Source organism: Physella acuta, unplaced genomic scaffold (assembly GCF_028476545.2).
Source record: "Physella acuta isolate Inbredline_101_S28 unplaced genomic scaffold, ASM2847654v3 ptg000516l, whole genome shotgun sequence".
In the NCBI taxonomy this organism is placed as follows: Eukaryota; Metazoa; Mollusca; class Gastropoda; family Physidae; genus Physella; species Physella acuta.
In genome coordinates, this window is record NW_026732035.1 from 918,102 (window position 1) to 944,788 (window position 26,687).

General features: G+C 37.6%; 3 protein-coding genes across 8 annotated transcripts; all 3 read right to left on the bottom strand.

Annotated features, from left to right (window-relative positions):
* Window positions 1-1,895: 1,895 nt before the first annotated feature.
* Window positions 1,896-15,703, bottom strand: LOC131944954 (uncharacterized). Of its 5 annotated transcripts, none has more exons than XM_059305873.1 (6): window positions 15,595-15,703; window positions 11,352-11,515; window positions 9,605-9,713; window positions 8,944-9,031; window positions 4,178-4,369; window positions 1,896-3,087 (listed from the first exon to the last, which is right to left on the bottom strand). In XM_059305873.1, the coding sequence occupies exons 2-6, from the start codon at window positions 11,488-11,490 to the stop codon at window positions 2,977-2,979; spliced, it is 639 nt and encodes a 212-aa protein (XP_059161856.1). In that variant the 5' UTR covers window positions 11,491-11,515; window positions 15,595-15,703; the 3' UTR covers window positions 1,896-2,976. The 5 variants fall into 5 exon arrangements, with proteins under 5 accessions (XP_059161856.1, XP_059161854.1, XP_059161855.1 ...); XM_059305871.1 differs by lacking the exon at window positions 15,595-15,703 and adding an exon at window positions 15,403-15,454; XM_059305872.1 differs by lacking the exon at window positions 15,595-15,703 and adding an exon at window positions 15,311-15,361.
* Window positions 15,704-17,575: 1,872 nt separating this feature from the next.
* Window positions 17,576-19,998, bottom strand: LOC131944952 (uncharacterized). Its single transcript, XM_059305870.1, has 2 exons — window positions 19,964-19,998; window positions 17,576-19,448 (listed from the first exon to the last, which is right to left on the bottom strand). Exon 2 carries the CDS (start codon window positions 19,438-19,440, stop codon window positions 17,596-17,598), a length of 1,845 nt encoding a protein of 614 aa, XP_059161853.1. The 5' UTR covers window positions 19,441-19,448; window positions 19,964-19,998; the 3' UTR covers window positions 17,576-17,595.
* A 558-nt stretch (window positions 19,999-20,556) lies between these two features.
* On the bottom strand, window positions 20,557-24,441 carry LOC131944959 (mucin-2-like). 2 transcript variants are annotated; one of them, XM_059305880.1, is made up of 2 exons: window positions 24,339-24,441; window positions 20,557-23,577 (listed from the first exon to the last, which is right to left on the bottom strand). In XM_059305880.1, exon 2 carries the CDS (start codon window positions 23,558-23,560, stop codon window positions 20,963-20,965), a length of 2,598 nt encoding a protein of 865 aa, XP_059161863.1. In that variant the 5' UTR covers window positions 23,561-23,577; window positions 24,339-24,441; the 3' UTR covers window positions 20,557-20,962. The 2 variants fall into 2 exon arrangements, with proteins under 2 accessions (XP_059161863.1, XP_059161864.1); XM_059305881.1 differs by having other exon boundaries at window positions 20,557-23,629.
* Window positions 24,442-26,687: the final 2,246 nt, after the last annotated feature.

Consider the following 26,687-nt stretch of genomic DNA (forward strand, 5'->3'; position numbering starts at 1 on the left):
GTCGAAGAAAACTTGGAAGGAAAATATGTGCATCATCTATTCAAGCATTTCTATAGTTTTCTGCCATTTGAATTCTTTTTTTTTTAGCACCATGAGTTGTTGGCTTCAAATTCTCGTTCTTTAAAAAAAAAACTTGCCAGCTCGACTGAAAGCTGGTTCGTCTTTGTAGAGGTAATACAGTTGGTTCGTCTTGTTCAGCGGATACAGTTTGTATTTTTTCAGCGGATACTTCACAAATCTCACCAGTCCATTCAACCCTTTTGTCGGAAACATTTTTAACCGGGTACAGAGCATGTGTGCTTATGCAGCCCATGCCCTCAAGAGTTTATGCTGCCCAAGCCCGCGGAATATTTAAAAAACTCTTGATGTGATTTAGGGCGATGGTTTTTACAAAATTCTTGTCGAGTGGCAGCAGATTTCATTCAATGACGAGCGCGGCCTTTCAATATAAAAGATAAGCCTAGCTATTTGCTTTTTAAAAAATGTTCTCGGGAGACAATATTTGACAGTATTACCCTAGAACTTGCCACATTTTATGCTTTGAAATTGTGTTTTAAAAATAGTTTTCAAGCCGAAATCGTATTGGCTATGTTTTACAGGCTTTTATTAAGTTCGCAACGTCCTTTTGTATGTTTGTTTATTTGCATGTTTGTGGATACTCTGTGCCAAATTTGAAGCGAATGCGGCGCCGGCAAGTGCCCTAACCAGCATCCGACCACTTTGCTTTATATAAAGATTCTATATAATATTTTCTCGTGAAGGCATGGACAACTAAGAAATAATTTTTTGTCGGCAAAATAAAAATATATAAAACATTTTTTTAATTTTAAAAAATACCAATAAATAACCGGTGTTTTAACGGAATTATTTAAGGCAATGAATATGTATGTGTATTTAAAAAAGTAAAAAATGTGTTTTGTTGATTAATATAAAAATCGATATTTTAATTGTTGCTTTTTATCGTAGTAGAATGCGAATGTTATATTTGTTGTGTGAAAGTTACCGCATAGCCAACAGACCCCCCCCCCCCTCTCCAGCAACTAGAGTCCACAAAACTCGACTACATTATGACACCCTCTCCTGTCCTGTATGGACGTCATAAATGTATGTCCCAAAGAAACTTGGCGGGAGTTCGGGTATAAGAATAGGATTCATTTGGGTTTTACAAGACTATAAAGGGTGTGGTCAGCATAATGCTATTTTGGTTTGTGTTGTGCAGCCGACAGGCCGTTTCTGAACTGGAAACTGGGTCGTCTAGTTTCATATAAATCTTTGCTTAACTTAATAGCAATGGAATAGGTTAAATAAAGATGTGATTTAATTTAAAATATTTGGCGTAATTTTACTTTATGGCGAAGAGTGGCCTCGGAGTATATAAAATAATACGAAATGTTTTCACTAAAAGGCTTGTGTGCCTAGCTGGCCGTGATGGCAGTGTCTTACTAACCCTGTCAAATGACATGGGAACTAAACACATGCAGTCAGTGTTAATTTTTAGCGCAATTTCCATACTGGCAATTGCGTTTAATAATGCATCATTTCTGGATGGATGGATGGATGTGTGTCCGCAGCTTTAAGTCGTAAATATCCTTTCGTTCGGTCACAAAACAAATAAAAATTGTTATGGATAACATAAGGAAATTGCGCCTAAATTGTCACTAGACTTTTTATTAACTTGTTTATTTATTTCCCAAATAGAAAGTGCACAGTGGACTATAACCACTAGAGTTTCTTTCAGGCATCTTTTTGAAGAACGTCTACTGCCCCCTTCCCCCAATCTTAGATTGAACGACACGTTTCAGTTTTCTGGCGGGTTTTAAAATTACGGCAAAAACGTACAGCAGCCACACTAAAGTCAGTTTTAACATCAGCAACAAGAAGACTGTCTTGTCTTTATTTTTTGGATCGTACGTGTTAAAAAACCGCTTGAACAAACACATCAATGCAGTTCAAAGTTTTATAACTCAAGCAACAGATGACTTAAGACAGTGATAACATGTCTACAGCAAGTCTATTCTAATGGTGAGACTATTTGGATAACATGTCTACAGCAAGTCTAGTCCATTGGTGAGACTATTTGGATAACATGTCAATGTCAACAGCAAGTCTAGTCCATTGGTGAGACTATTTGGATAACATGTCTACAGCAAGTCTAGTACATTGGTGAGACTATTTGGATAACATGTCTACAGCAAGACTAGTCCATTGGTGAGACTATTTGTCTATACAAGTTTGGTGAATTTAAGGAACAAATTTCAGTTGTTGTTTTTTTTTTCATTTTCCAAGTTTTATTATAGCTTATTGTATTTTGTGCAATTTACAGTAGCCCTATGTATGAACACAGCAGGGGTAATACTATTTTAAATTCAAAGTATGGTGCAGCAAACAAACTATTTTCAGTGTAATTGTGAACACAAAAAGTAAAAGCTAAAGAAAATCAACCTAACATCTTTTGGTAAAAGAAAGCTACATAAAACTGTAACACAACTATCTGATCTCTAGATTACTAACAATTACAGGTAGGTCCGTTCATAATTAGGAAAGGTATGTCAAAATTAAGGCAGGTACAATTCAAATAGTGACAAATTAGTTGGGTAATTCAAATGCTAGGATATAACTATAATATTTTTAGAAGCACTGAAGGAGAAACATTTTTAAAAATGTGTACAATTTTACAAAAATAAATCATATTCCTAGTAATTGGTTGCTTGGTTATCTAAGGGATATGTAACAATCAAATAGTAAACATTTTAGACAAAAAGTATGTAATGCCACAAATAACATATTTTTTAAATTAATTTTTACACTACACATGGCTAAATACAACATTTTTACATCAAAATTCAGCTGAATGCACAACATTCACATTAATGTACAAAATATTAATTACACAAAAATCATGTAGAATCAATAACAATCAAATATATCCAACATTGAAAGTCAAGTTAACAGCGCCATAAGAGGTTACAACAATCTCTATGTCCAAAGTTTGCATAAAGGTTTATATTCAGATTCCTCAATTGTTGTCCTGACAAATTTATAAATGTCTTCATGGACTTCTTCCACATTTGAATCTCCATTAACTGACTGGAAAATTAAAAACATGAATTTTCAAACATGGAGCAGAGCATCTGGGCCAACCCACCACCTGCCCCTTTACACATATAACCTAACTCACCAATTGACACCCTTCTTTCAAGGAATGACTGGAAAACATAACTTAGTTTCTTACATTGAATTTTTGCCTGTTACAAAATTTTGGCCCATTTTTAAAATGCTCAAGGCCAAATTTTTTTGTGTTTAACAAGTAAAGTCTATAAGTATATCGAAATAAAGTTGTCTAAGTATCTAATAACAAAAGTTTGCACCTTTTCATGAAATTTAGGGGTCATCCATTTATGACGTCCACAAAAATTTAATAAATCTCTCAAACCGTGCTGCCAAATTACTACTTCAATAACATGTAATGTGTACCTTTCTATGCTATAAATTTTATATTTTCAGCTAAATCTTTTCTAGGCCTAAATATTTGGGGTAGAGAAGCACCAATTAGGCGCTTGGTCTAGATCACATTGTTTATAAACTTTGGTTTCAATTATTTGAAATTTATAAAATATTAACTTGAAATACCATGAATTGTTTTAGAGAACTATCGCGGTCAATGTCCCCTCACCCTTTTTCGGCTTGTAAAAATGTGCGGTTCAGGGATGCCTACTCCAAAAAAAAATTCCGTAAAATGAGTATAGATTTTCTATAATAATTGGATACTGTCCGTAACTTTCAGTATTTCTTCACATTTTTTATAAAATTTAAATAAGACCAATTTTATACGATCGTAAAGCTCACGAGCATAATGATGACAGTCAGCGACGTTACGTTACTCATGTTACTTTTAAATTTAAAGAAATTGACTAATTTAAAAAATTAAAAACGTTGCGAAACTCAGCGTGTAAGGCCACAAGGGAAAATCTTTAATAAGAATTGTTCTTGCTATGAGTAGTATGACGTATGCTATAGGCCTACACTACCGATATCTAAACCACTGTGAACTTAACTTTAAACAATTTTCTTGAAAAATAAAGAGCAGACAATAAGAGGGTTAAATTACTATTCCAAGATTTGTGGTTAAACAAACAGTGAATGTAATAAAAGCCTTCAAAAAGAATAAAAATATCACCTTCCAATAGGATGAGTCAAACAGCTGTAGAAATATGTTGTGTACTCTTTGCTGAAGTTCACGCTTTTCATATCTTTCCCCTCCATAATCAGACCTCTGTGCCGCCACATCATTGCTAACGTTCAGGTACAACACAGCATCTGGCTTGATGAGGCCAGAATCTGGTGCCTTACACCAGTCCATGTCCAGACCCTAGACAACCATTCATTCAAATTATACTTTCATCAATAATTCAACTTCAACTATACAACAGTCATTGATTCACATTTGAATAAAATATTAAGAAATTTTATAACGAAATTATTTACTCTATATTGAAGTCTAGACCAGGGGTCAGCAACCTGCGGCTCTTTTGATAGTAAGATGCGGCTCTCCAGCTCCTTGCACAATTACTAATAATCTTAATCAAAAAATAAAATATTTGAAATAAAAAAATGTTAGTGGCTCTTTAAAACCAGGAAAATTTTGAAAATTGTAATTTTTGGCTCTTCCGCTTCAAAAGGTTGCCGACCCCTGGTCTAGACAGATTCTTAAACAGGTGGGTATTAACTTTTATTTCACGCTTTTCTATCTGAATATTATCATTACACTAATTTAAAAAAAGGAGTAAATTTCAAAAACTGTATTACTGCTGTCACTTTTTAACTTCCACTTACAAAAGGAAGCAGTAGCGTACGCAGGGGGGGAGCAGGGGGAGCGGCCGCTCCCCCTCTGGCCATTTTCAGCAAAGTGGCGCCTTTTTGGAAACTTTTTAAACTCAAAGTTTTAAACAATAATTGTTGAAAAAATATATTTGGTCGGCACATCTATGTAAATCACAAGATTTCTTTTCATGCAGCAATTAAGCATTATTGTACTAGTCTAGTAGTGTCTACGTTTACAACACGTATTAACAGCTGCATCAGTTTGCCATTCTAAAAATAACCATTACGATGCATTGAAATTTTTAAAAATCCTCTACCGGTAGTACCACTTGGCAAGAGGGGTGTTAAGTTTAAGGCAACTGTATAATGTATTTGCTTACGAATAATTGCATTAGAAAATGTTATACATAAAACTTCACACATAATTACTTTATATATACAGTTTGAATCGTGTGATTAATTTTTTGAAAATTACAATACAGAAACACACAACTGGTGTGGCACCTCTATTTAAATTTTCTTATGGGCGAACTGCGTAGCGGTGGGGATATTTTGACACGGTCAACATCGTCATCACGATAAAGTAGTAGTATTGTTACAGTTTGGGCAACAGTGATTACGATTACAAATTATATGAAACAGTTACAAACCCCCCTCCCCCATGGACCCCTCTGTAAAAAAAATATTGTCATAATACCACTGCTACTTATTTAAATCTATTTCTGAATCAGTATACACGTGTAATATATATGTATGTTTAGAACAGTCATCTAAAAACTGACGCTATGTTCACTCTGAGTTGGTTATCTCCCCCCCCCCCACCTCACCACCACAATTGTGTAGAGCGACATTTATGTCACACCTAGGTATACACTGGGTAGGATAATTGACCTAAAGTGTCCGGACAGTAAAAAGGTGTGTGAGCAATACAGTGATCTAACCCATACCTATCACTATGTTAAAAAATAATCTTTAAGGAACACAAAGAAGCAGTAGTAATTTAAAAAATATATTATCTGAACTAAAAGACCGATATTTAGTTAAATGTAGGCTGTTATTCCGAATGTTTATCTTTTTTATCGAAAAGCGTGGTTTTATACCAACTCTGTTTTCAAAAACTTTCATTATGCTGTAATACTTTAGCATTTATGATGACGATATATTAAATTCTGATTATAGACAAAAACATTTTGTTAACACGAATAGCGTTAAATAATTTCATTACATTCTAAAGTAATTATGTATTAGTTTTGACATTTATAATTAAATGTGTAGATATATACATATTTATATTAAGAGAGTAATTATTTCCCCTATTTCACTTGTCTTAAATAATTTCCCAGGAATTATTATGTAAGAATTTTTTTTACAAGAATTACAAAACAGATTGTGTTACGTTCATTGTTTTGGTTGTAGTGTGTGTATATTTTGTTTGCTTTTTTGTTTACATTGATACAATGTTTGTTTTGTCGGCCTACATTGTGTGTTTTTTTTCTTATTTCTTCAGAGTGCTACTTTCAATTTATTTTACATCCATCAAAGCGATGTAATGACATACAGCTAGTAATTATATATATATATATATATATATATATATATATATATATATATATATATATAAAATACACGTATATAGAATGTGTTAAAAATTCGGCGCCTTTTTTTGCTCTTTTCGCTCCCCCTACAACGAAAACCTGGATACGCCTCTGAAAGGAAGGCAAAAAAGAGATTCAGTTGCCAACATTCTACTTTTAGGGTTAATTTTCAGTAACAAACATTGACATAAGCATCCATTTTTTTAATTAAAATTGAGGAATTTTTTTTTAAATGGCATCAGAAAAATACATATGAAAACATGCATTTTTTAGTAGCTTAAAATTTTTAATATGATAGAGTTGCATAACTAAAAACTATTGCACACCAAATGAACATGAAAAATCCGCGTAAAATAGAAGGTTAAAAAGTACATTTATATGTGAAATTTTAATTAATTCATACAAAATTAATTTGGCATCCCATAAAGTCCAATGGAGGCGAGCGAGTTGACGAGATTCCGTCCCCAATGTTGTTGACATGGAATAAAAACGTGCTTTTTAAGATTTAGACCGTAAAAAAAATAAAAAATAAAAACTTAAGCCTAAAATTAATTTAGAAATTTTATATTTTTAGAATAAATGCTATAAAAGTTGCAAATCCAGAGAACTTGAAAATAATTTGTTGAGTTTAAGGCTACATTTCTATTTATTTTCATCAAGCCTAAGTTAAAACCGGATGTTTCACTTTCGTAAGACAAATATTGATTGGCTGTACAGTAACTTAGTGATCGATAACTATTTGTTTACAAAACTTTGCAGATCAAGTTTTTAAATAACAATGCAAATTAAAAACCCCATGACCTAGTTTTCTATTTTTAGCTTACAATGTGTACAATAAAATCAATGACGGCCTATCCAATAGCAGGATGCCATTGTTTATGTCGCCATTACACGTGAAAACCAAATTGTTTTTGCTTTTTTTTAAATTTTTATTTAGTTACCGAAAAAATTATAAACATCAAATACATCCAATCTTTAGTAAAGTCCGAAAAAAACCAGATAGACAGGATTTTATAACCATATTAATTGTAACTACGCTGTGCATGATTTTTAAACTAATTTATACACCTCTCAAATCCCTTTGAGAGTTTTCTCGCTCGTGTCCATTGCATTGTTATTGGGTCTTGACCCAAGAACCAAATTTGAAACGAATTAGTCAGAAGTGATTGAAATTTTGCTCAGCTGCTTCGACCCATGACGACTGATAGATGGAGGAACCAAGTTAAACAAAAACTTATAATAAATAGATCCACATAAGTTAATTAGCCTTAATAATACATAGAGATCTACTAGATAATAAATAACATCATTAGTCTAGAAAGAATACTTAGGCTATACTAGCCAATACTGCTATAGATCTAGATAGTAAGATAGGCATACGACTGTCAAGATGATGGGACTGCAATTTACTCATCTCTGAGCCAGACTAATATCGACTTTAGAGTACACATAGATAAATAATAATTTAATAGCCCTATTATTAATGTAATTTAATATCCCTATTATTATTTGAATTCAATATTATTAAATTACACCTGTAAAAAGATTAAACTATTGGCCTACTGAATTAATACTTATTAGAGTATAGGCCTATGTATAATATACTACTAATAAATTAACTGCTGACTAGGTGGTTAATCTTTGAAGAGCCAAACTGTTTTATTTATTATTAGTATTTAGACTTAAATTTCAGAATCTGATAATTATTAGGCTCGCATCATTATAAGCAATTATACACCTAACTATTTGAGAAATAAAAAAACAATTTTACACAGATCTTGTTCTAAATAAACCTATATGCTGGAAAAAAAACTGAACAAATAGGCCTATAGAAAAATCATAAATATTAAATTAGAAAAGACAGCACATCCTTAATTACAAATGAACCCATGCCTCCTAATCAACCACACAATAGTGCAACTACTCAACCATCAGTTTCAGTTTCACATTGTTGAAAAATGTTGACTATTTTGAAAGATAAATCATGCATTTTAACATTTCTATTTTTTTCCTCTATTTTTTTTTAAACTTAAGTCTTTCTGATCACTTAAATTTGGAATATTTTCAAAAATAGAATGTGTGTGTGTGGGGGGGGGGGGGGAGAGTTTCAAGAATAAGCTGAAAACGGGTTTATTTTGTAAATATATTTGGTGACACTTGTTTGTTATTATGTTGTTGATATTGATACTTTTGACCTCACCCCATAAGCTAGCTAGAGCTGAGTTTTTTAACCTACATTTTTCATATTATATTTTGGTGCTATTAATTTTAATAGTTTTTTTTTAATTCCCTGAATTGTAATTTATCAAATTTATGTACCATCTGTCATTATTTGTCATTATTAGTTTCTTTGAAAACTGACACTAAAAGTAGAATGACAGCAGTGGGATCTGTTTTTTTGCCAAACATGGTAGGCAAGTAAAGGTTTAATAATAAGTAATCTGGGAACTGCTAACTTAAGAAGAGAATCAGTCCACAGTTGAGTAAACAAGTTAGCTAGTTAGAAGAATATTGTTTTAAAACTCACCTTTGCTGTAGAATAGGCCACACCTGAATAGGCATAACGATCAGCAATCAGCGTCACCCCTGATTTCAATTTTTTTTCCATTAATGCCCTGGTACATGGAGCCAAATAAACTAATGTGTTAGTTTTAAATTGCTTTAGAAAATAGAAGTTTTATGTTTATAGAAACATTTTTTTTAAAAACCAAGAAAGATAAAGTAAAAAAATTTACTGATAGTTGATAGCAAAGACAAATTGTTATCATTACCATTAACTATTGTTGAAAAATGAATATTAACTCCCCCCCCCCTACCCCCAGGGCTCTAGATATGACTAAAGGTGCAAAAAAAAATTGTCGAGATTATCCTCGAGTGCAATAATTAGTATCAGTCCTTACATTTATTAGTATTATGCAATGCTTACAATGGAATGGTGTGGCCTAGCAGTAGAGAGCTAGACTGTTTACCCGAAAGTCACAGGTTTGAATCCAGGTTTAAATCAGTAGCATCCGTGAGTCCACCCAGTTCTGATGAGTACCAAACTCATGTTAGGAAAAACAAAGGCGGCTGGGCATAGTGCTGACCACATTATCTCTTCACATGCCGAGGTCTCTGAAACAGATGAACTCTACGTTGTCTGCCCCATGTGTCTTAGGCACAAAAAGGAAAAGATAATGAATGCTTACAATGCTTCCCATCTGTTGCTAGAAAATAACAAATGAATCGCACGATCATCCATTTCCTCTGACATCTTTAGGTAGCTGTCGATCATTTTTCCTGTGATAGTTGTGCGATCTGGTTTGAAAATATATATAATTTGTTTAGGCCTAGTTTTATAAATAAATCAATCTGCATTAATTAAATAATTCATGCTGTAAGTAAACACAAATATTATAACACCTTTTATTCAAATCACTAGCGTACCCGTCCGCGCGTTGTCACGGGAACAGAAGAAAGTCTGACAAAATATATAAGAAGGATTTCATCCATGCGTTACCAATCCTATATTCTTAGACGCGTGACCTTGTTTTCTGAAAGTGAGTTATTTAATTGTAAACAATGCCTGCGCTTGGATCATAAATAATGGGACACGAGTTTACCTACACTACCGCACGAAAACCTTGAGTGTACGTTAATCACTCACCGAAATAATGAGGTAGAACACACTTTGGTGACCACCCATGTGTCAGGGATGTATAGGAGTGCTCTCGGGAGCCCCCAATTACGCTACCGCAGAGGAGCAGCATACGGCCCCTGGCTCCTTAAAACTAATATAGGCACCATAGTGCTCACAGGATAACCCAGAGCGCCACATAGTATCCTGAAACAATGATGCAGATTGTGTCATTCGCTTAAGTTACACAAATCAACACGGTTTTTTCTTTAACATGTACGAAAAAAAAAAAAAAAAACTTTGACGTGTTATAAACATCAGTGTCACTGATGCAATTTGTTAGCGTTACAAATGGTGTATTATTAGAAGCTCAATCAATTTCTGAAATTGCCTAAAATTAGATGCTAATTGCATCATTCGCAAAGTGACGAAGCTGTTTGGAAACAACCCATTTAATAATCTAACCTTGGTTAATTTATGTGATTATTTTAAAAAATGCATTACAGGGCCCACAGCGGCCCATGTGAGCCTTTAGGGGCCGAAACTGAAATTTTTGTTCGCAGCCAAATCACACCCTACCATTGCACCTGCGAACACGACTGATTCAATTTAGTGAGCTACTGTAACACCCCATCTTATCCATTGTCTATCACACTGTTTAGAACTAACATAGTCGCCACAGCGCTCACTGCAATGACCAGGACAAATCGCATCCTGTCGGAGGCCACCAGTGCAAAATTAAATCCCCCCCCCCCCCAAAAAAAACCATCTCGGAAGTATTCATGAACCCTTTAAAGTTTTATGGCACTCTGATAAATGGTGTAGAACCGCATCTGACTTTAATTTATTTTTAATTTATCGTATATAGAGAAGAACCGCCATTCTTGCAAATTTAAAAAAGATTTTTTAACAGACACTTCACCTTGAGTGTTCTTATCAACTGCCCGAAGTTTGATGGTGATTGGATGAACGGTGCCAAACCGCAATTGACTTTTATTTTTTGTATACCGTATATAGAGAAAAAACTAATCGCACCCTGCCGGGGCACCACCCCTGCGGATTTGAAATTTTTTCGTCGCAGAAACCTCCCCAGGAATATTCTAAACAACTTTCCAAAGTTTCACTGCAACAGTATGAAAGGTGTAGTCATGCATAAAAGACAGACACACAGACAGACACACACACATTGCTTTTTATATATATAGATAGATATTATTACTGGAAGTAGAATGCTATTAGTAATGGAAAGCTTAAAAATAATGTGAAAATGAATTTAACAGTGACATATAGTCAACAAATGTCAATTTGTATAGACCTACCAGGAAACTTTAAAAGCTCAGCCACAGTCCCCTCCGCCTTTAGCCTGTCCATTATCTTGGAGCACTGGGTTGATTTCCCACAGCGATCACAGCCCTCTACGACAATAAATGCACCTCGAGACACGGTCAAAGTTTTCATTCTAGTAACAGCAATATGGATAAATCTGTGAAAAGAATTTATTTATTATTAGCCTTTAGTACAACAAATGTTTGAATGTCTGTAAGAAATAAAGAATAATCTATTAATCGTGAACACCATTATTTTGTGCTAAAATATTCATGCCTTTGAACTTCTAATCTAAAATAAAAATTTAAAGCAATTTGCTTAGGGGTCATCCATTTATGACATTCACATGGGCTTTCGGGTCAGAAAAAGACGTGCGGACAGGGAATCGAGTCCACTAGTTACATATGATTTTACATCAAAATCTTAATGCTACCAAAAACGATGTAATTGCATACAACATAGGCCTATATAAATTTAAATGACAGTTCTCATCAATAACAGAACTTAGCATAGCTATCAATTAAATCATGGACTTACAGTAATTCGTCGAGATTTGCAAAAATCTCGATTTTTTTTTTTGCACGATTACAAGACTTTCTCTATAGGACTTTGTATATACGAGAAAGTAAAAACTATGATGTGGGGCTGTCAGAAATCGATCACGGAGTTCTTGTACAGCCCATCAATGTCTGTCTTATGAAAGCGAAACATCGCGTTATAACTTAGGCTTGATGAAAATAAATAGAAATGTAGCATTAAACTCAACAAATTATTTACAAGTTCTCTGGATTTGCAACTTTAATAACATTGTTTCTTAAAAAAAATAATAATTTCTGATTTATTTTTAGGCTTTAAGTTATTAATTTTTTATTATTTTTATGGTCGGGTTGAATGCAAAATCTAAATAAAATATCACTCGCGTGAAAAACGACTTACGTTTCTTGTCAGCGAGGGAAAAATACCGACACTATCGAGGGCGCACTGTGAGTTCACATCGGTTTAGATTCCAGCAGCCTCACGCCATACGTCATAGTAAAAACATCGCTATCTAAGAGTGTTGATGACGTCACTTATGCTTTTCCCGAAATCAAGTCATTTGTAAAACGTAGGCTACTTGAAGTTATTGTGAGTTCACGTACGTTTAAAGGTCATTTACGCGCCCTTCTCGCATTTTACCGCCTCGTCGTTTCGCAATTTAAAAAGACCCTATTAATTAGGCTATAGGCCAAAATCAGAGGCGTAGCGAGGGGGGGGACATATGTCCCCGGGCGCCGACCTTAGGGGGGGGGGGGGGCGCGCCAAAATGGGTTGGAAAAACAAATTCAAAGTTTGAGGGGGGGGGGGGTGCAAATGAAAAGTTCGGTCGAAGGGGGTGCAAATCGAAAGTTTGTCCCCGGGCACCGGGAAGGGTCGCTACGCCTCTGGTTAAAATAGTAATAGGACCCTAATATAAATTGAAGAATAAATAAATGAGGAGCCCCTATAGATCTAGTAATAATATAGGCCTACTATTATATATAATATATATATATATATATATATATATATATATATATATATATATATATATATATATATATATATATATATATATATATATATATATATATATATATATATACATATATATATATATATATTATAGGCACCTATACTATTAGGCCCTACTTAAATACTGGTATTCAAGATTCTATAACTATAATATAAAAACAAATAGGTAGGCCTATAGTCTATACTCTATATTTATAATATTTGTATCAAATATAATAGAAAGGCCTACCTAATACTAATACTTAGGCCTATGTATGAAATCTCATTAACCTATCTGTAACGGTACTCAAGCTGTCGTGTTCACAGACACACACACAGACAACATAGCAAAATTGAGTTTTTCCAACTCAGGTAGGTCTAAAACGTCGATTTTTTGCACGATTACATTAAAACTAGATAAATGGCCCGTTGAGGAAGAAACACAACGTGCGCTAGGTTGATTGTGTTGTCGTATTCTATAAAACTAAACCAAAACCACCAATTAAAATTTAACCGGAAAAGAAAATTGTAATTGAAACGGAATTCTATCAAGAATCGGCATTTTAACCGGATTTAACCTTGATCTAAACGAAGTTACTGCACATTCATACTAAATATAGTCGTAGTCGTAGTCATACACCTAAACATTGCACCTAACCTCAAACTTGACAAAAATCGCATTTTGAGTTTCTTTCGGGAAAATCTTCGGGAAGGGGAGGAGAGGGAGGAGGCCCCCCCCCCCCCCAAAGAACGTCTACTGCCCCCTATAACGAAATAGAATTTATATAGAAAATATAATTTTACCAGTGTCACTACCCCCCCCCCCCCCCCGGGAAGAAAAAAAGTCTGAAAGGAACACGGGTCGCATAGCTGTTACTTTGTGCATGACAGCATCCCTATAGTTCACTGTTAATAATGTAAACTGAGCTTGACGAGACTCCCATCGCCAAGCAATCGTATGATAGACCCAGCAAGCATCACTCGTTAAAATCGACATCATGGCTATACCAGTCCTTGATTTTCATTACAGCCTTGAAACGCCTAGTTCTTGGTTGTTGTTTTTTTTTTAAATGTACCCCCCCCCCCCCTCACAGCAAGCGCCAACAACGGTCACCAAAGGCACAAGGCCAATAACACGCACCACGGTGGATTTTTTTTCCAATGAGTATATACCCTACCCACCCGCCGCCTTACAGCATACCGCTAGTCTTTACAAACGGGGTTAAAAGTTTAACTTTGAGTTCAAGAAGGGGAGAGGGTGGTATTGAAACAACGAAACTGTTTCTTTAATAGTACAAATACATAGTTAAAAAATTATACTTACCATAACTTACCTACTGCTATAGCATCATACATAATTTTATTAATTAGCAAATTAATTAATTAATTATTTAATTAAATATATCTAATGATAATGAAGTGAGATAATTTTTGTTAAGGCACGACACACAACACTATGCGTGCGTGGTATGTGGCCTGACGGACTGAAAGGAGATTAATATTAATATTAATTAGCCATTTACTTTAGCCATTTAGTTAGAGCATAATAATGTAACTAAAATTAGCCTAGACATAGATCTAGTAAGATTAGTAATTATTAGGTCTAGGCCTAGAAATTATAAATCCACTAGAATTGACAAGATAAAAAATATAATATATAGATCTAGTCTAGATCTAGAGAATAATACTAGATCTAGACTAGATTCTAGATCTAGAAATCTAGATCTATCGTTTTAGGTACGTAAAATCGCCCGCGGCTAGTAATGTACAAAAAAAGCTAACTCATTGTCAAGGCTTTAAAGTATATAATGATATATTTGTGTCAAATGTTATAGATAAATGAATAATAAACCTAAATCAATGGCTAAATTAATATTTTTTTAATAGATCTATATCTATATCAATATATAATTATATTTATATAGGCAAGAAATTATCTTTAAACAGCAGTGTTTGCGAGCAGGATTTGCTAGATCTATATAAAAAGCGGCCATCTGTAAGTTATAGTGGCTTCCCCTGAATCTTGCGCTGTAAGTTTACTATGAAAAAAAAAAAATAAACAAGATGGCTGCTATAATACTAATAAACTAATAGTAAATGAGCATGATTGCATTTGTTGTAAACATCGCTAGTCTTCATTTATTACTGAAAAGTTTTAATTCAATTGTTTCAAAACAGGTACATAAATGAAACAAGGGAACATTTTTCAAAACATAAGTCCTCCTCAAAATGTGAAATAATTATTAAAATTTAAGGAGTCACCTGTTTTTCACATTACTAGATCTAGTCGCGGGCGATTTTACGTACCTAAAACGATATAGATTTTCTAGATCTAGACTCTATTACCAAAAAATCTAACCGTTTCTAACGACTAACGTATTCATGATTATTCAGATTTATAAATAATCTACTTAATACTAACCTGTTCATAAAATTATATCTAGATCTAGACTAGATGTAGATAGAATCTAGATTCTAGATCTAGATCTAGTAAAATTGGAGCAAAACTCTTACACAACAAGGAATTTCCGATTTTTGAGCGCAATTTTCATCAGGATGTTTACAAAATAAATTCAAGGGAAACCACTTTAATTTTATATCTTAATCTGACGACAACGAAAGTTACGCCCCCATTATCAACAGAAGTAGGATAGGCAAGTATTTTGGTGATTGGAAGCACTACGGCTAGCTTACATTTCCATTTACCTTTATTCTAGTGTTATTTCGCGAGCATTCATCGTCTTTTGTTTAATGAAGAAAATATCATTATAATGGAGGCGAGCGAGTTGACGAGAATCCGTCCATCATGTTGTTGACATGGAATAAAAACATGCTTTTTTAGATTTAGCAAACAAAGCGACATGTAAAAATAAAAAAAATAAAAATAAAACGTAAGCCTAAAATTAGTAAAATTCATTCGAAAATGTTATATTTTTAGAATCAATGCTATAAAAGTTGCAAATCCAGGGAACTTGAAAATAATTTGTTGAGTGTAGAGTTTCTTCAAGGCATCTCTTATTAAAAACATCAAATACATCCAATCTTTAGTAAAGTCCGAAAAGTTTAAGGCTACATTTCTATTTATTTTCATCAAGCCTAAGTAGTAACCGGATGTTTCACTTTCGTAAGCCAAATTAATATTGATTGGCTGTACTGGAACTCCGTGATCGATACATTTTGTTTACAAAACTTTGCAGATAAAGTTTTTAAATAACAATGCAAATTGCTTCACGAGAAGACACAAGCAATGTTTATTTACAACAGAAATATACATAACTTAGCGATTGTATATAAACACGCGCAGTCTAGCAATATATATAACGTAATCTAGCTAATTTGCCGATGTTATCGTTCCATTTAAAAAATAGACATATAAAAACATTTCTTTTCTCTCTGGTCTATGATCGTCACCTCCGACCCCCCCCCCCCCCCCTCAATCGCTCACTTTCTCTTACCGTGTCTCATTTTTATTGACTGCATCTTTTCTTGTATTCATGTTAGTGTAATTTTTCTGTTCTTCTACGATCCAATGTGTAACTAACACATCCAAAGTAGAAAGGTAAGCCACTCTTGCCTACTAGATTTATAAAACACGGTTGTTCCCCTTTACGCCATTTAAGACCACAATGTAGGAACTAATGACTTGGTTAGGTGCATCTGGTGTTTGATGCACGTACAACACTCAGTGACGACCACATCCCATTGTCCAGTGCCATTGTGTGGTCAAGAATGGCCATAGAGTGTCCAGGCAGTAATAAATTGGCGGGGGTCTCTTTCATGACAATAACAACTGTGACCTACTTAGGTCGAGTCATTTTTATTTTGAACTTGTATAATTCCTTATATGGAATGATGGTGTAACACCTGGGGTTTTTCCACTGACTTATTAAGGTGTTTGAGACATAGAAATTTTCCATTAAAATCTGATTGAATGATTCTGATCAGATGATTATCCCAACCAATGGCGACATGAGTTGAGGATAACCTCCCCTGTCACAGAAGTCTTTAATTGCCCTGCACACTCGCAAAACGAGGCAGTTTTTCTTGACCTGGTAGTCTACGGGGCCGTTTTACCTCGTTCAGGCAGCCGTCCATATTGTCCGGCTATAGACTCTGACCATTTGAACGTGAGAGTACTTAAGACCTGTGTGTGCCTTGCTTTCTTAAGTTGATTTAGTCTTCTAGTTTAATATTACTTGTCGCTAAGTAATTCCTGAAGCTACAGCAGTGTTGTGTGGCCTGTGGCTGTTCTTTTGACAGTGTAGAAATATGTGATAGTGATTTTTCCTACATTTTGTAAGTTGTGTCTTGATATTTTATACATTAAATATTTTATCTAGTTCATCTTTGTGTTCTGCCACAACTGAGTTCGCTGATTAAAAGGTCGTATGTAGATTGGATGAGTGTTAATTACAACAGTATCACTAGCTCCCCTAGACATTAAATTCGAGCCCTAGTGGGTCGTTGTGTTAAGTGTTCATCCACTTAGGCCGTAAGGCATTTGCATATGACCCCGAAAAAAGAATCCGGGGACGTTCTCCTTCTATTTAGCTGATAGATAGGTTAACGTTACACAACGAATTATGTTATGTAGGCCCAAATGTCATTGGTTGAGACACACAATTCTGGTGGAACCACATTGATTGTTTGGGCTCTCTGTGCCACTTATATCGTCAGACAGAAGCCCTGCTCACGTGACTTCTATCTTCAAGATCCTAAAGGAAGCAGAAATCTCTTAGGTAGGACGACAGGTAGAAACTGTGAGCCGTTGTATGTGGTACTCCAGTACCTAATCTGACGGAAAATGCCAGGAATTTCCTTCTTAGCTCCGTGTCGCACGTCATTGGAGGTCTCTTTCTGGAAGTAGAGAATCAGTTTCCCCTGACACGTGATGGCGCCACGTATGTTAAGCTCGTGCTCCCAGAGCCTGGCCACCAATGTGAAGGTCACGTGACCGGCAGAAGTTGTTGTGACGGTGCGCATGGCGCCGTCTGGCTGTAGGATGTAGGTGGCGCTGTCGTCCTTTAGGCTCGTCATGTTAGAGGCGGGTCCTGTGAGGTTGGACGTGCTGGTCCAGGTCCTAGACTCGACGTCCAGCTCACGGACAATGGTCAGATCCTTCGACACGCTGCCGAAGAATAAAAGTTTTCTCTCATAGCTCATGACGTATTTCACATCAAAGTTCGCTGGAATCGAAACGAAAAATAAAACAGCGGTATCGATACTGGGATTAAGATAGTATATCTCCCCGGCTTTCACGTCAGTGATGTAGATGTGATTGCCGTGTGAAACGAGGATGGGATCACGACAAGGAAGCTCCGCTATAAAAGTCCATCTGTACTCATCAAAAGCGAACAGCTTACATTTTTCCTGCGCGTGGCTCTGTAGACCAACAGCCAACAGCTGGCTGTCGAACACACACAGCTGCACGCTGTGCTGCAGTTCGTGGCCCAGTGAGATGTAGAACCACCGCTCACCTACAGCCGAGAGGGCGCTGATTTTACCGTCACTTCTGGTGAAAACCCCGAAATTAGCGAGTTGGCTCCCCTGTCTGTGGATACCGCTAGACGACCACTGGCCATGACGGTAGGTCACTTGTTTGTTCCTGACGGTGGTTGAAACCAGCTCCACGGCGTCTGTGTTGTCTCTCACCATCCGTCTGGTCAGTGACGTCTGCAGAAGCGGCTGGTCAACAAGAAATGTCCGGACATCCTGCAACAGCTCGTGGAGAATTGTCGCACGGTTCTGGAGTGGTGACCTGGTCTTTGAGTGGTTACCATGGTAACACCAATCGTGGCGTGCGTGCACTAATTCAACATTGTCCTCACAATTACAGCTCGACTTATTCTTCTTGGTGCCGTTGTCATTTGTTTCAACGTCTGCAAGATGTGGTCCATTTTCTGGAGTTGTTGTGAAACAAATCTCAAATTTGTCCCCAGGTTCCGTTTTGTCTGGCACAAACTCCGCCCAGTTTAAGACAGATTCGAACACAACATCCTCGCTGCTGACCACCAGTGCCTGACTCCCGACCACACGCTTCACTTCCTCGTCAGACAACTCCAAGAATGTCCTCGTCCGACAGACAAGGTCAAAGTTCATCAACGTAAACTTCTCCGTTTCCTCCAAGACCTTGCGTGAGTTCAGTCTTCTTGCTGTTTGGGCGATTTCTTCAAAATTCTTCACGTGCAATATACTCACGGCAAACAGCTCACAGAGGTCAAGCACAGCTTGCACCTGCAGAAGGTGAGCGGCTGTCCACACGTGCACCAGATTCTCCCGTGTCAACACCGCCTCGCCCGTGTACACACACGTCATCAGCAGATAGAAAGTTCCCGAACTTATTCCCCTCACCGTGGCTGTGTTGGCGCTTGCTCCCTCCCTCCCCAAGCTGAAAAAGTCACGGAAGATTCCAGAACAAGCCGCCAGAACGATGCGGTGACAGCCGACTGTGACGTCATCAATTTGGACCGTGAAATCCAAAAATTGTTTCTTCTCCCAGAAAGTTTGGATGTGCGCCAAGACGTCAGCCGACACTCCAGATACACGTGTCATTTTCAGTCCTATATAAAGATTTACACATGTATGGTTATACGTTTTATATATATATATATATATATATATATATATATATATATATATATATATATATATATATATATATATATATATATATATATATATATAAAGTGAATGTTTGTGACTTTGTATGACTGTGTGTGTATAAACTAATTATTTGTGTGTGTGGTATGAGTGTGTGTATGTAGATACGATATGTGTGTATTAATAATCCCTTGTTGGCAGTTTTACCGTTGTGTATCAAAACAATTAATAAAACAGTAAATAATTTGTATACGTCTAGATCTATATCCCGAAATATAACGAGCCTTTTTTTTTATATGGACGTACCCATCTGTCCAACATTTTGAGAACTCTCAACGGCTGGGTAACTATCAACAAAATCGGTTGATGTTTACAATACCGGTAACTCTTGTTGACCAATTACTACACAACTTACTATCTGCTTGCTACCAACAATACACCACACGCTAATATTAATAAATTATTTAAAACCTACCTCGTTGGTCACACAACCAGACCAGCCACGACTTGCTGTTGTTGGCCTGCCTGTTGTCAATGGTACGGCTAACCTGTTTGTCGTTTGTTCAACTGACGTACCCCGAATTATTCCAACATAAGCGATATATTTAAATTATCAGGTGCAGGAATTCCCGATAAGATTTTTCAAGACTTTTCTGGGAAATCAAGGTACGCCTTGGTGCCAGACATAATCGGAATTTACCGAAAATAATAAAAATGTGGTTAGGATGCACACACGCATTAATTTGTGCGTATATACAGTTGTGCCGTATCCTGACCCATAGGAATGTTTTCTTTGTCTTGGTTTTTCCTGCAAGTCGACCATCATCATTTGCCTCATGTCATTAGTATTTGTAACCACTGCGCCAATCTATATCACATCTGTTAAGGGAAGGTGGGGGAGGGGGAGGGGGACACGGCAGGAGTAGACATAGGAGTATGTGTGTGTTTGTATGCGTGTGTATGCGTATATTGACAATCTACTACATTTCTAATACATTGATACTATGTAGATCCTATATGAATTTTTAAAATAAAATTAATTTAACGAGACGTTTTTTTTTATGTTAAGTCAGCTTTTTACTAGCATGCAATATACATCCATTCACAAAAGATGAAAACAATTATAACTTGCATCTACATACACAATGAGAAAATGTAAAAAATTATAACATGTCCAATCTTTGTTAACCTACCAAAGTTTGTGCTGCCAATACATTCAAATCATGTACATAGCAAAGATGTAAATGTTTCTAAATTAAATTGTTAATATTGATTATAGATTTTACAAAGTATTTTTGTAAAATTTTGCATTTAAATGTTCACAAAGTTGTTCACTGTTTCTTAATTTCGCTGGGGACGACCCAACAACATATCAAGAGAGAAAGTTTTAATATACAGGTTTGACAGTTTTTTAGATCTGGCAGTCACCAAAGTCTCAGATACAAGGCACCAGTCGCCAGGCAGGCAGGCAGTCTCAGATACAAGGCACCAGTCGCCAGAAGGTTCCTAGACACACCAGGAGTAGCACCACACAACCCCCACTAATGCTAGAGGCGACATTCCCACACAGCAGGGGGGTGAGGGGGGACAGTTCCGCTTCGCTGCACACCTGCGTGTTAATGAGAGCCGAGCGTGACGCCTTGAGTCTGACGCAGCCTGACTCCAACGCGGAGTCCTGCATCTGACGCTCCTGCTCCAGCATCGTCTGCTGGCACGTCTGCCCCATGGACTCGATCACGTGATGGATCTGGTCACGTGTCTCCCGCTCGCTGGCGCCGTACACCCGATGCCCGACACACACCGATGGCTGGAGTGTAGCGATGTCCGTGTGTGTACAGAAACCGTTGGCGATGAGGTTCTCACCGGAAGATTTCAGCTTGAGACAGACGGAGTCCAGACTAAAGTCTCCGTGTTGGAGGTCCGCCCAGATGATGGCATGGCAACTCTGGGAAATTTTTGTTTGCACCGTGTTGATGGCGTTGTCGAACTTGATGCCTTGAGACAGTACCTGGTTCGGATCCAACTTGTCCTGTGAACACAAAATCCCGTGGAGGCGGTTATAGTCTCCCAGCGTGCAGATGTTTGTGGTTAAGATTGTGGTTCTAGAAGATTCCAGAGTAGAACATCCACCTGGGGACTTGAGTTCTTTCCAACCAGCAGACATGGTACTTTTACACCTGAAGGTCAAGGTGTTTATCACTGCCTGGAGTGGGTCTTCCCGTACACAAGAAGTGTCGACGTCATCACAGACTTTCTCCTTGTGTACCGTGGAGGCCTGACTGGGTGTTGATATTTCTCGAGTTGTGCTAGACAGTAGTGCGGTCAATAAAGGTGATGGGCTTTTGGCTGAGGTCGGTGATGGCATGGTAATAGTCGTTGTTGGTGCGGAGGTTGTTGTTGTCGGTGTTGTAGTAGTTGTTGATGGTGTGGTAGTAGTTGTTGCTGGTGTGGTAGTAGTTGTTGCTGGTGTGGTAGTAGTTGTTGCCAGTTTGGTAGTTTTTGTTGTTGGTATGGTGGTTGATGTTATCGGTGTTGTAGTGGTTGTAGCTGGTTTGGTAGTTGTCGGTGGTGTGGTAGTAATTGTACTCGGTTTGGGAGTTGTTGTTGTCGGTTTGGTAGTTGATGTCAGTGTTGTAGTTGTTGCTGTTATGGTAGTAGTTGTTGCCAGTTGGGTAGTTGCTGTTGTCGGTTTTGTAGTTGATGTTATTGGTGTTGTAGTGTTTGTAGCTGGTTTGGTAGTTGTCGGTGGCGTGATAGTAATTGTACTCGGTTTGGTAGTTGTTGTTGTAGGTGTGGTTGTGATTGCTGCTGGTTTGGTAGTTGTTGCTGTTGATGTGTTACTTGTTGGTGTCGGTGTGGTAGCTGTTGTTGTTGTCGCTGTTATAGTAGTTGTTGTAAGTTTAGTAGCTGTTGCTGGTGTGATAGTTGTCGGTGGTGTGGTAGTTGTTGTTTTTTGTGTTGTAGTAGTGGTTGTTGGTTTGGTGGTTGTCGGTGGTGTGATGGTAGTTGTACTTGGTTTGGTAGTTGTTATTGTCGGTGTGGTTTGGATTGCTGCTGGTTTGGTAGTTGTTGTCGGTGTGGTAGTAGTTGTTGCTGGTTTGTTGGATGTTACGCGTATGGTAGTTGTTGTATTCGGTGTTGTAGAGGTGGTTGCTGGTTTTGTGGTTGTCGGTGGTGCGGTAGTTGTTGTTGATGGTTTGGTAGTTAGTGTTGTCTGTGTAGTAGTGATTGATGCTGGTTTGGTGGTTGTTGCAGGTGTGGTAGTTGTTGCTGATGTGGTTGCAGTTGGTTTGGTGGTTGATGTTGTTGCTACTGGTTTGATGGTGGTTGCTGTTGTGGCGGTTGATGCTGTTTTAACAAATGTCATACACACCGCTTCTTTAAAATTGTTAAAATCATTTTGTCCACATTTGGTCATCAAAAAACGTTGAACTGCGTCTAATTTCCCACACCAGCTGGTATCATTTTCTGATACGATCTTCCCGATATTTACGTGTATCATACTTCGACAGTCGTCTGAAGAAATGTTGGCGATGACGTAATCCACTAACTCCTTGTGTGTCTGGGCCAATGGCAAGAACATCGAGATGTTGATAGCATGTTGAACAGTTGTTGATACAGTGTGTGGTGTAGATGTTGATAGTGTGCTAGTTGTGACGTAATGTGGCGTTGTTTTTATTGTGGTTGGTGTGGTATTTTGTGTAAGTGTTGTAAATTTCGAGGTTGGTGGTGGTGGTGGTGTGGTACTTTGTGTAAGTGTTGTAAATTTCGCGGTTGTTGCTGTTGTCGTTGACAGTGGGATGAAGTTGCAAACCGCTGTGTGTATCTTGTCTAACTGCGTCTTGTTACAGCTGCCGGTAAAAGAAATTTGAAAGGCCTCGAACGTGCTACACCCTGACATCAACACATCATGAATGTTTTTCTCTACCAAACTTTTACAAGCACCAGTTAACTCAGCCACTGCGTCACTGACTTGCTGCTCGTGAGTCAGCGTCACGGAGTTGACGCCAGACGTCAATACAACCAAACACAGACCAAACCACAGGTGTAAACTTCTCAGGTGGGACGACATGGTGACTGGAGATGGGTCTAGAGATGTAGGATAAAACTTTGAAGAAATTTTAAATCGTCATCTCGCTAGCTGGAAACATCAAAAAATTTAATCAAATATTTGTTTAACTACCGCAACCAAGGGAAGTTTTTTCAATTCTTTAACCAGACAAAATTAATTCCCTTTGAACTTAAAGCCCACCCACCCAAGGGAAGTCTCAAACTGGAGCGATGTTGTTGAAAAAGAATAAAGGTTTTTTTTTACGCACCAACTTAAATCTTAGTTTGAAATTGAAACGAAAGCCACTGGTCAAACTAATAAGTGTTGGCCTAATGAAATAAAGAGGACGGCATGGTCTATCGGTAGAGCATTAGACGGCAAACCAGAAACTTTCGAGTTCGAATCCGGGTTCATCAGTAAAACGTCACTCAGTCCACCCAGCTCTGATGGGGAACAAACTCACGTTAGGGAAAGTCCGCTGTGCATAGTGCTGACTACACTATCTGTTCATATGCCAAGGTCACAGAAACAGCTGAACTCTACTTCACTTGTCCCATTGACCTTTAGGCTTGAAAGGGAACTTTTAACTTACTGCTGAAATAAGGTTTCAGCGCCGCTATTGTTTGTTCAAGCGAATGGTTCAGATGTTACGCAGTATGAATGAAAAGTCTCTCGACAAAGGGCACGACAGTGTGAACAGTTGCTAATTATAATTGATTCCTATCAATAAAACAACAACTAATTTAAAACTACAAATTATTTAATTATAAAATGTATCTAATATTTAAAACGAACTTACCAAAAGAAGTTGTATGTACCTTTAAATCAACCTAACATTGTATTTGTGTCCATGGAACCCGACCCACACAACCCACACAACACACACTACCCACACTAGCTTGTCACTCTCCCACTGTATTTAACTGACGCAGTAATCACAACATATTTTTTTAATGGTGGCTGATAAAAAATTTAAATCTTATCCCGTGACGTGGTGAATATCATCTTTTATCTGAGAAATCTGCCTCAAGATAAATCTCAACTCAGGTATGACTATCAAAAGATATGCTAAGGACTTATGCCGGAGGGAAAAATTTTTTTAAAAATCATTTTTTTTAGCAATATATGGGTTCTGGGAGCAGGAAATTTATGGGAGCAGGACATTGCTATTAGCCGTGTTCCCCCGCTCCACGGGACCTTAACCGTCACAACAGTAACTCTCAGATGAATCCCCCCCCCCCCACCCACCTAACCGTCACAACAGTAACTCTCAGATGAATCCCCCCCCACCCACCTAACCGTCACAACAGTAACTCTCAGATGAATCCCCCCCCCCCACCCACCTAACCGTCACAACAGTAACTCTCAGATGAATCCCCCCCCCACCCACCTAACAATCACAACAGTAACTCTCAGATGAATCCCCCCACCCCCATCTAAACTATGCAGTATAACTTGACCCCTGTAGATGCCCTAAAGCTAATCCCAACATTAACCTGTTTAAGTTATGGAGAGGATGTGTTTATTCTTTGCAGGTCTCCCTGTGTGGTATTCAACAGAAATCCTCTGTGGGGATTGACAGGAGGTAACGACAGTAATGACAGGAGGTAACGACAGTAATGACAGGAGGTAACGACAGTAATGACACTGAGGTAACGACAGTAATGACAGGAGGTAACGACAGTAATGACAGGAGGTAATGACAGTAATAACAGGAGGTAACGACAGTAATGACAGGAGGTAATTTTGAACACATTTCTTTTTACACTGTGTCATTCTTTAGTATATCTTATTTTAATAATAATTAAGAGAATACGTTGTTTTTTTTTATTTTGCTTAGTACAAAACTATTAAAATAAACTTTTTTGGGCCTTCTATATTAGACTAGTTAAAGAGAAGCGAGAAGTCATTGAAGTGGTTTGAAGGTTTGCATTTCACACTACAGCTCATGTAGTTTTATGTCTATGAAAACGGTGTGTTCGTTACTGTAGATATCTGTTTTTTTACAAAGCCACTAGCCTATCACGGTGCACACAATTTTATTTTGTCGGATTTGGTCCGCTAAACGGCTTGCCGCCCCCCCCCCTATGCGGTATCAGGCGGCATGGTAGTTCCACCCCGCGTCGTGTGCGTATCGCAATAACTTACTGTGAGACAGCCATCATTTTGAGGGCACATGGGCGGATTATCTCCACAGGCACCATGCCCTTCTGCCAGACTACGCCGCTGACCTTCACCCTAAACCAGGGGTCTCCAAACTACGGCCCGCGGGCCGTATGCGGCCCGCGAGGTCCTCTCATCCGGCCCGCGGAGATCTTTTTGTCCATGGTAAAAACGTTTGTTGCTGATGGCTGAGGAACATTGCCCAGAAAAATCAAAGACATGCCTGGCCCCCGAACTGAAATTTAATAGTTAATGCGGCCCTCGGACTGAAAAGTTTGGAGACCCCTGCCCTAAACCATCAGCCGCAGTGTTTCTTCCAGACTTTTTTCTCCAGGGGGGCACTTGAAATCTTCGGGGGGGGGGGGGCGGTAAACTTTCTTCGGGGGGGGCGGACACTGTTAAAAGTATATATTTTCTATATAAATTATATAAATTTCATTTCGTTCGGGGGGCGGTAAAAAATTTTCGGGGGGGCTTTGCCCCCCCCCCCCCGAAGAGATGCCTGGAAGAAACTCTGATCAGCCGTGTTTGTTAAATCTATTTTTACACCTGCCCATCCTACTTTGTTCTTTGTGTGACTGACTGGTCATGATATCTCTATCTATCTCTGTGTGGGTGTTATCTTTGTTGTCGACATTGTCTTCTATTTCACCTGAGCTTGTTTAGTTAGCACGCTAGGATTTGGTACACTGTTTCATACAGAATTTCTTCCAGGAATCTACCCCCCTACCCCCCTATATATATATATATATATATATATATATATATATATAGCTTTCACTTTTAACAGTCAAGTGTATCCCCGGTCCCCGGAGAAAAAACTCTGGAAGAGACACTGGCTTCATAGGAGGACTTATGTACATACTGATTCATAAAACTTAACTACACACTGTTGTATAAAACTTAAGTGCACACTGTTTTATAGGACCTAAGTATTTCTCGGAAGAAATGGTAGTAAGTTTGAAAAATCTAATTTCAATTTCAA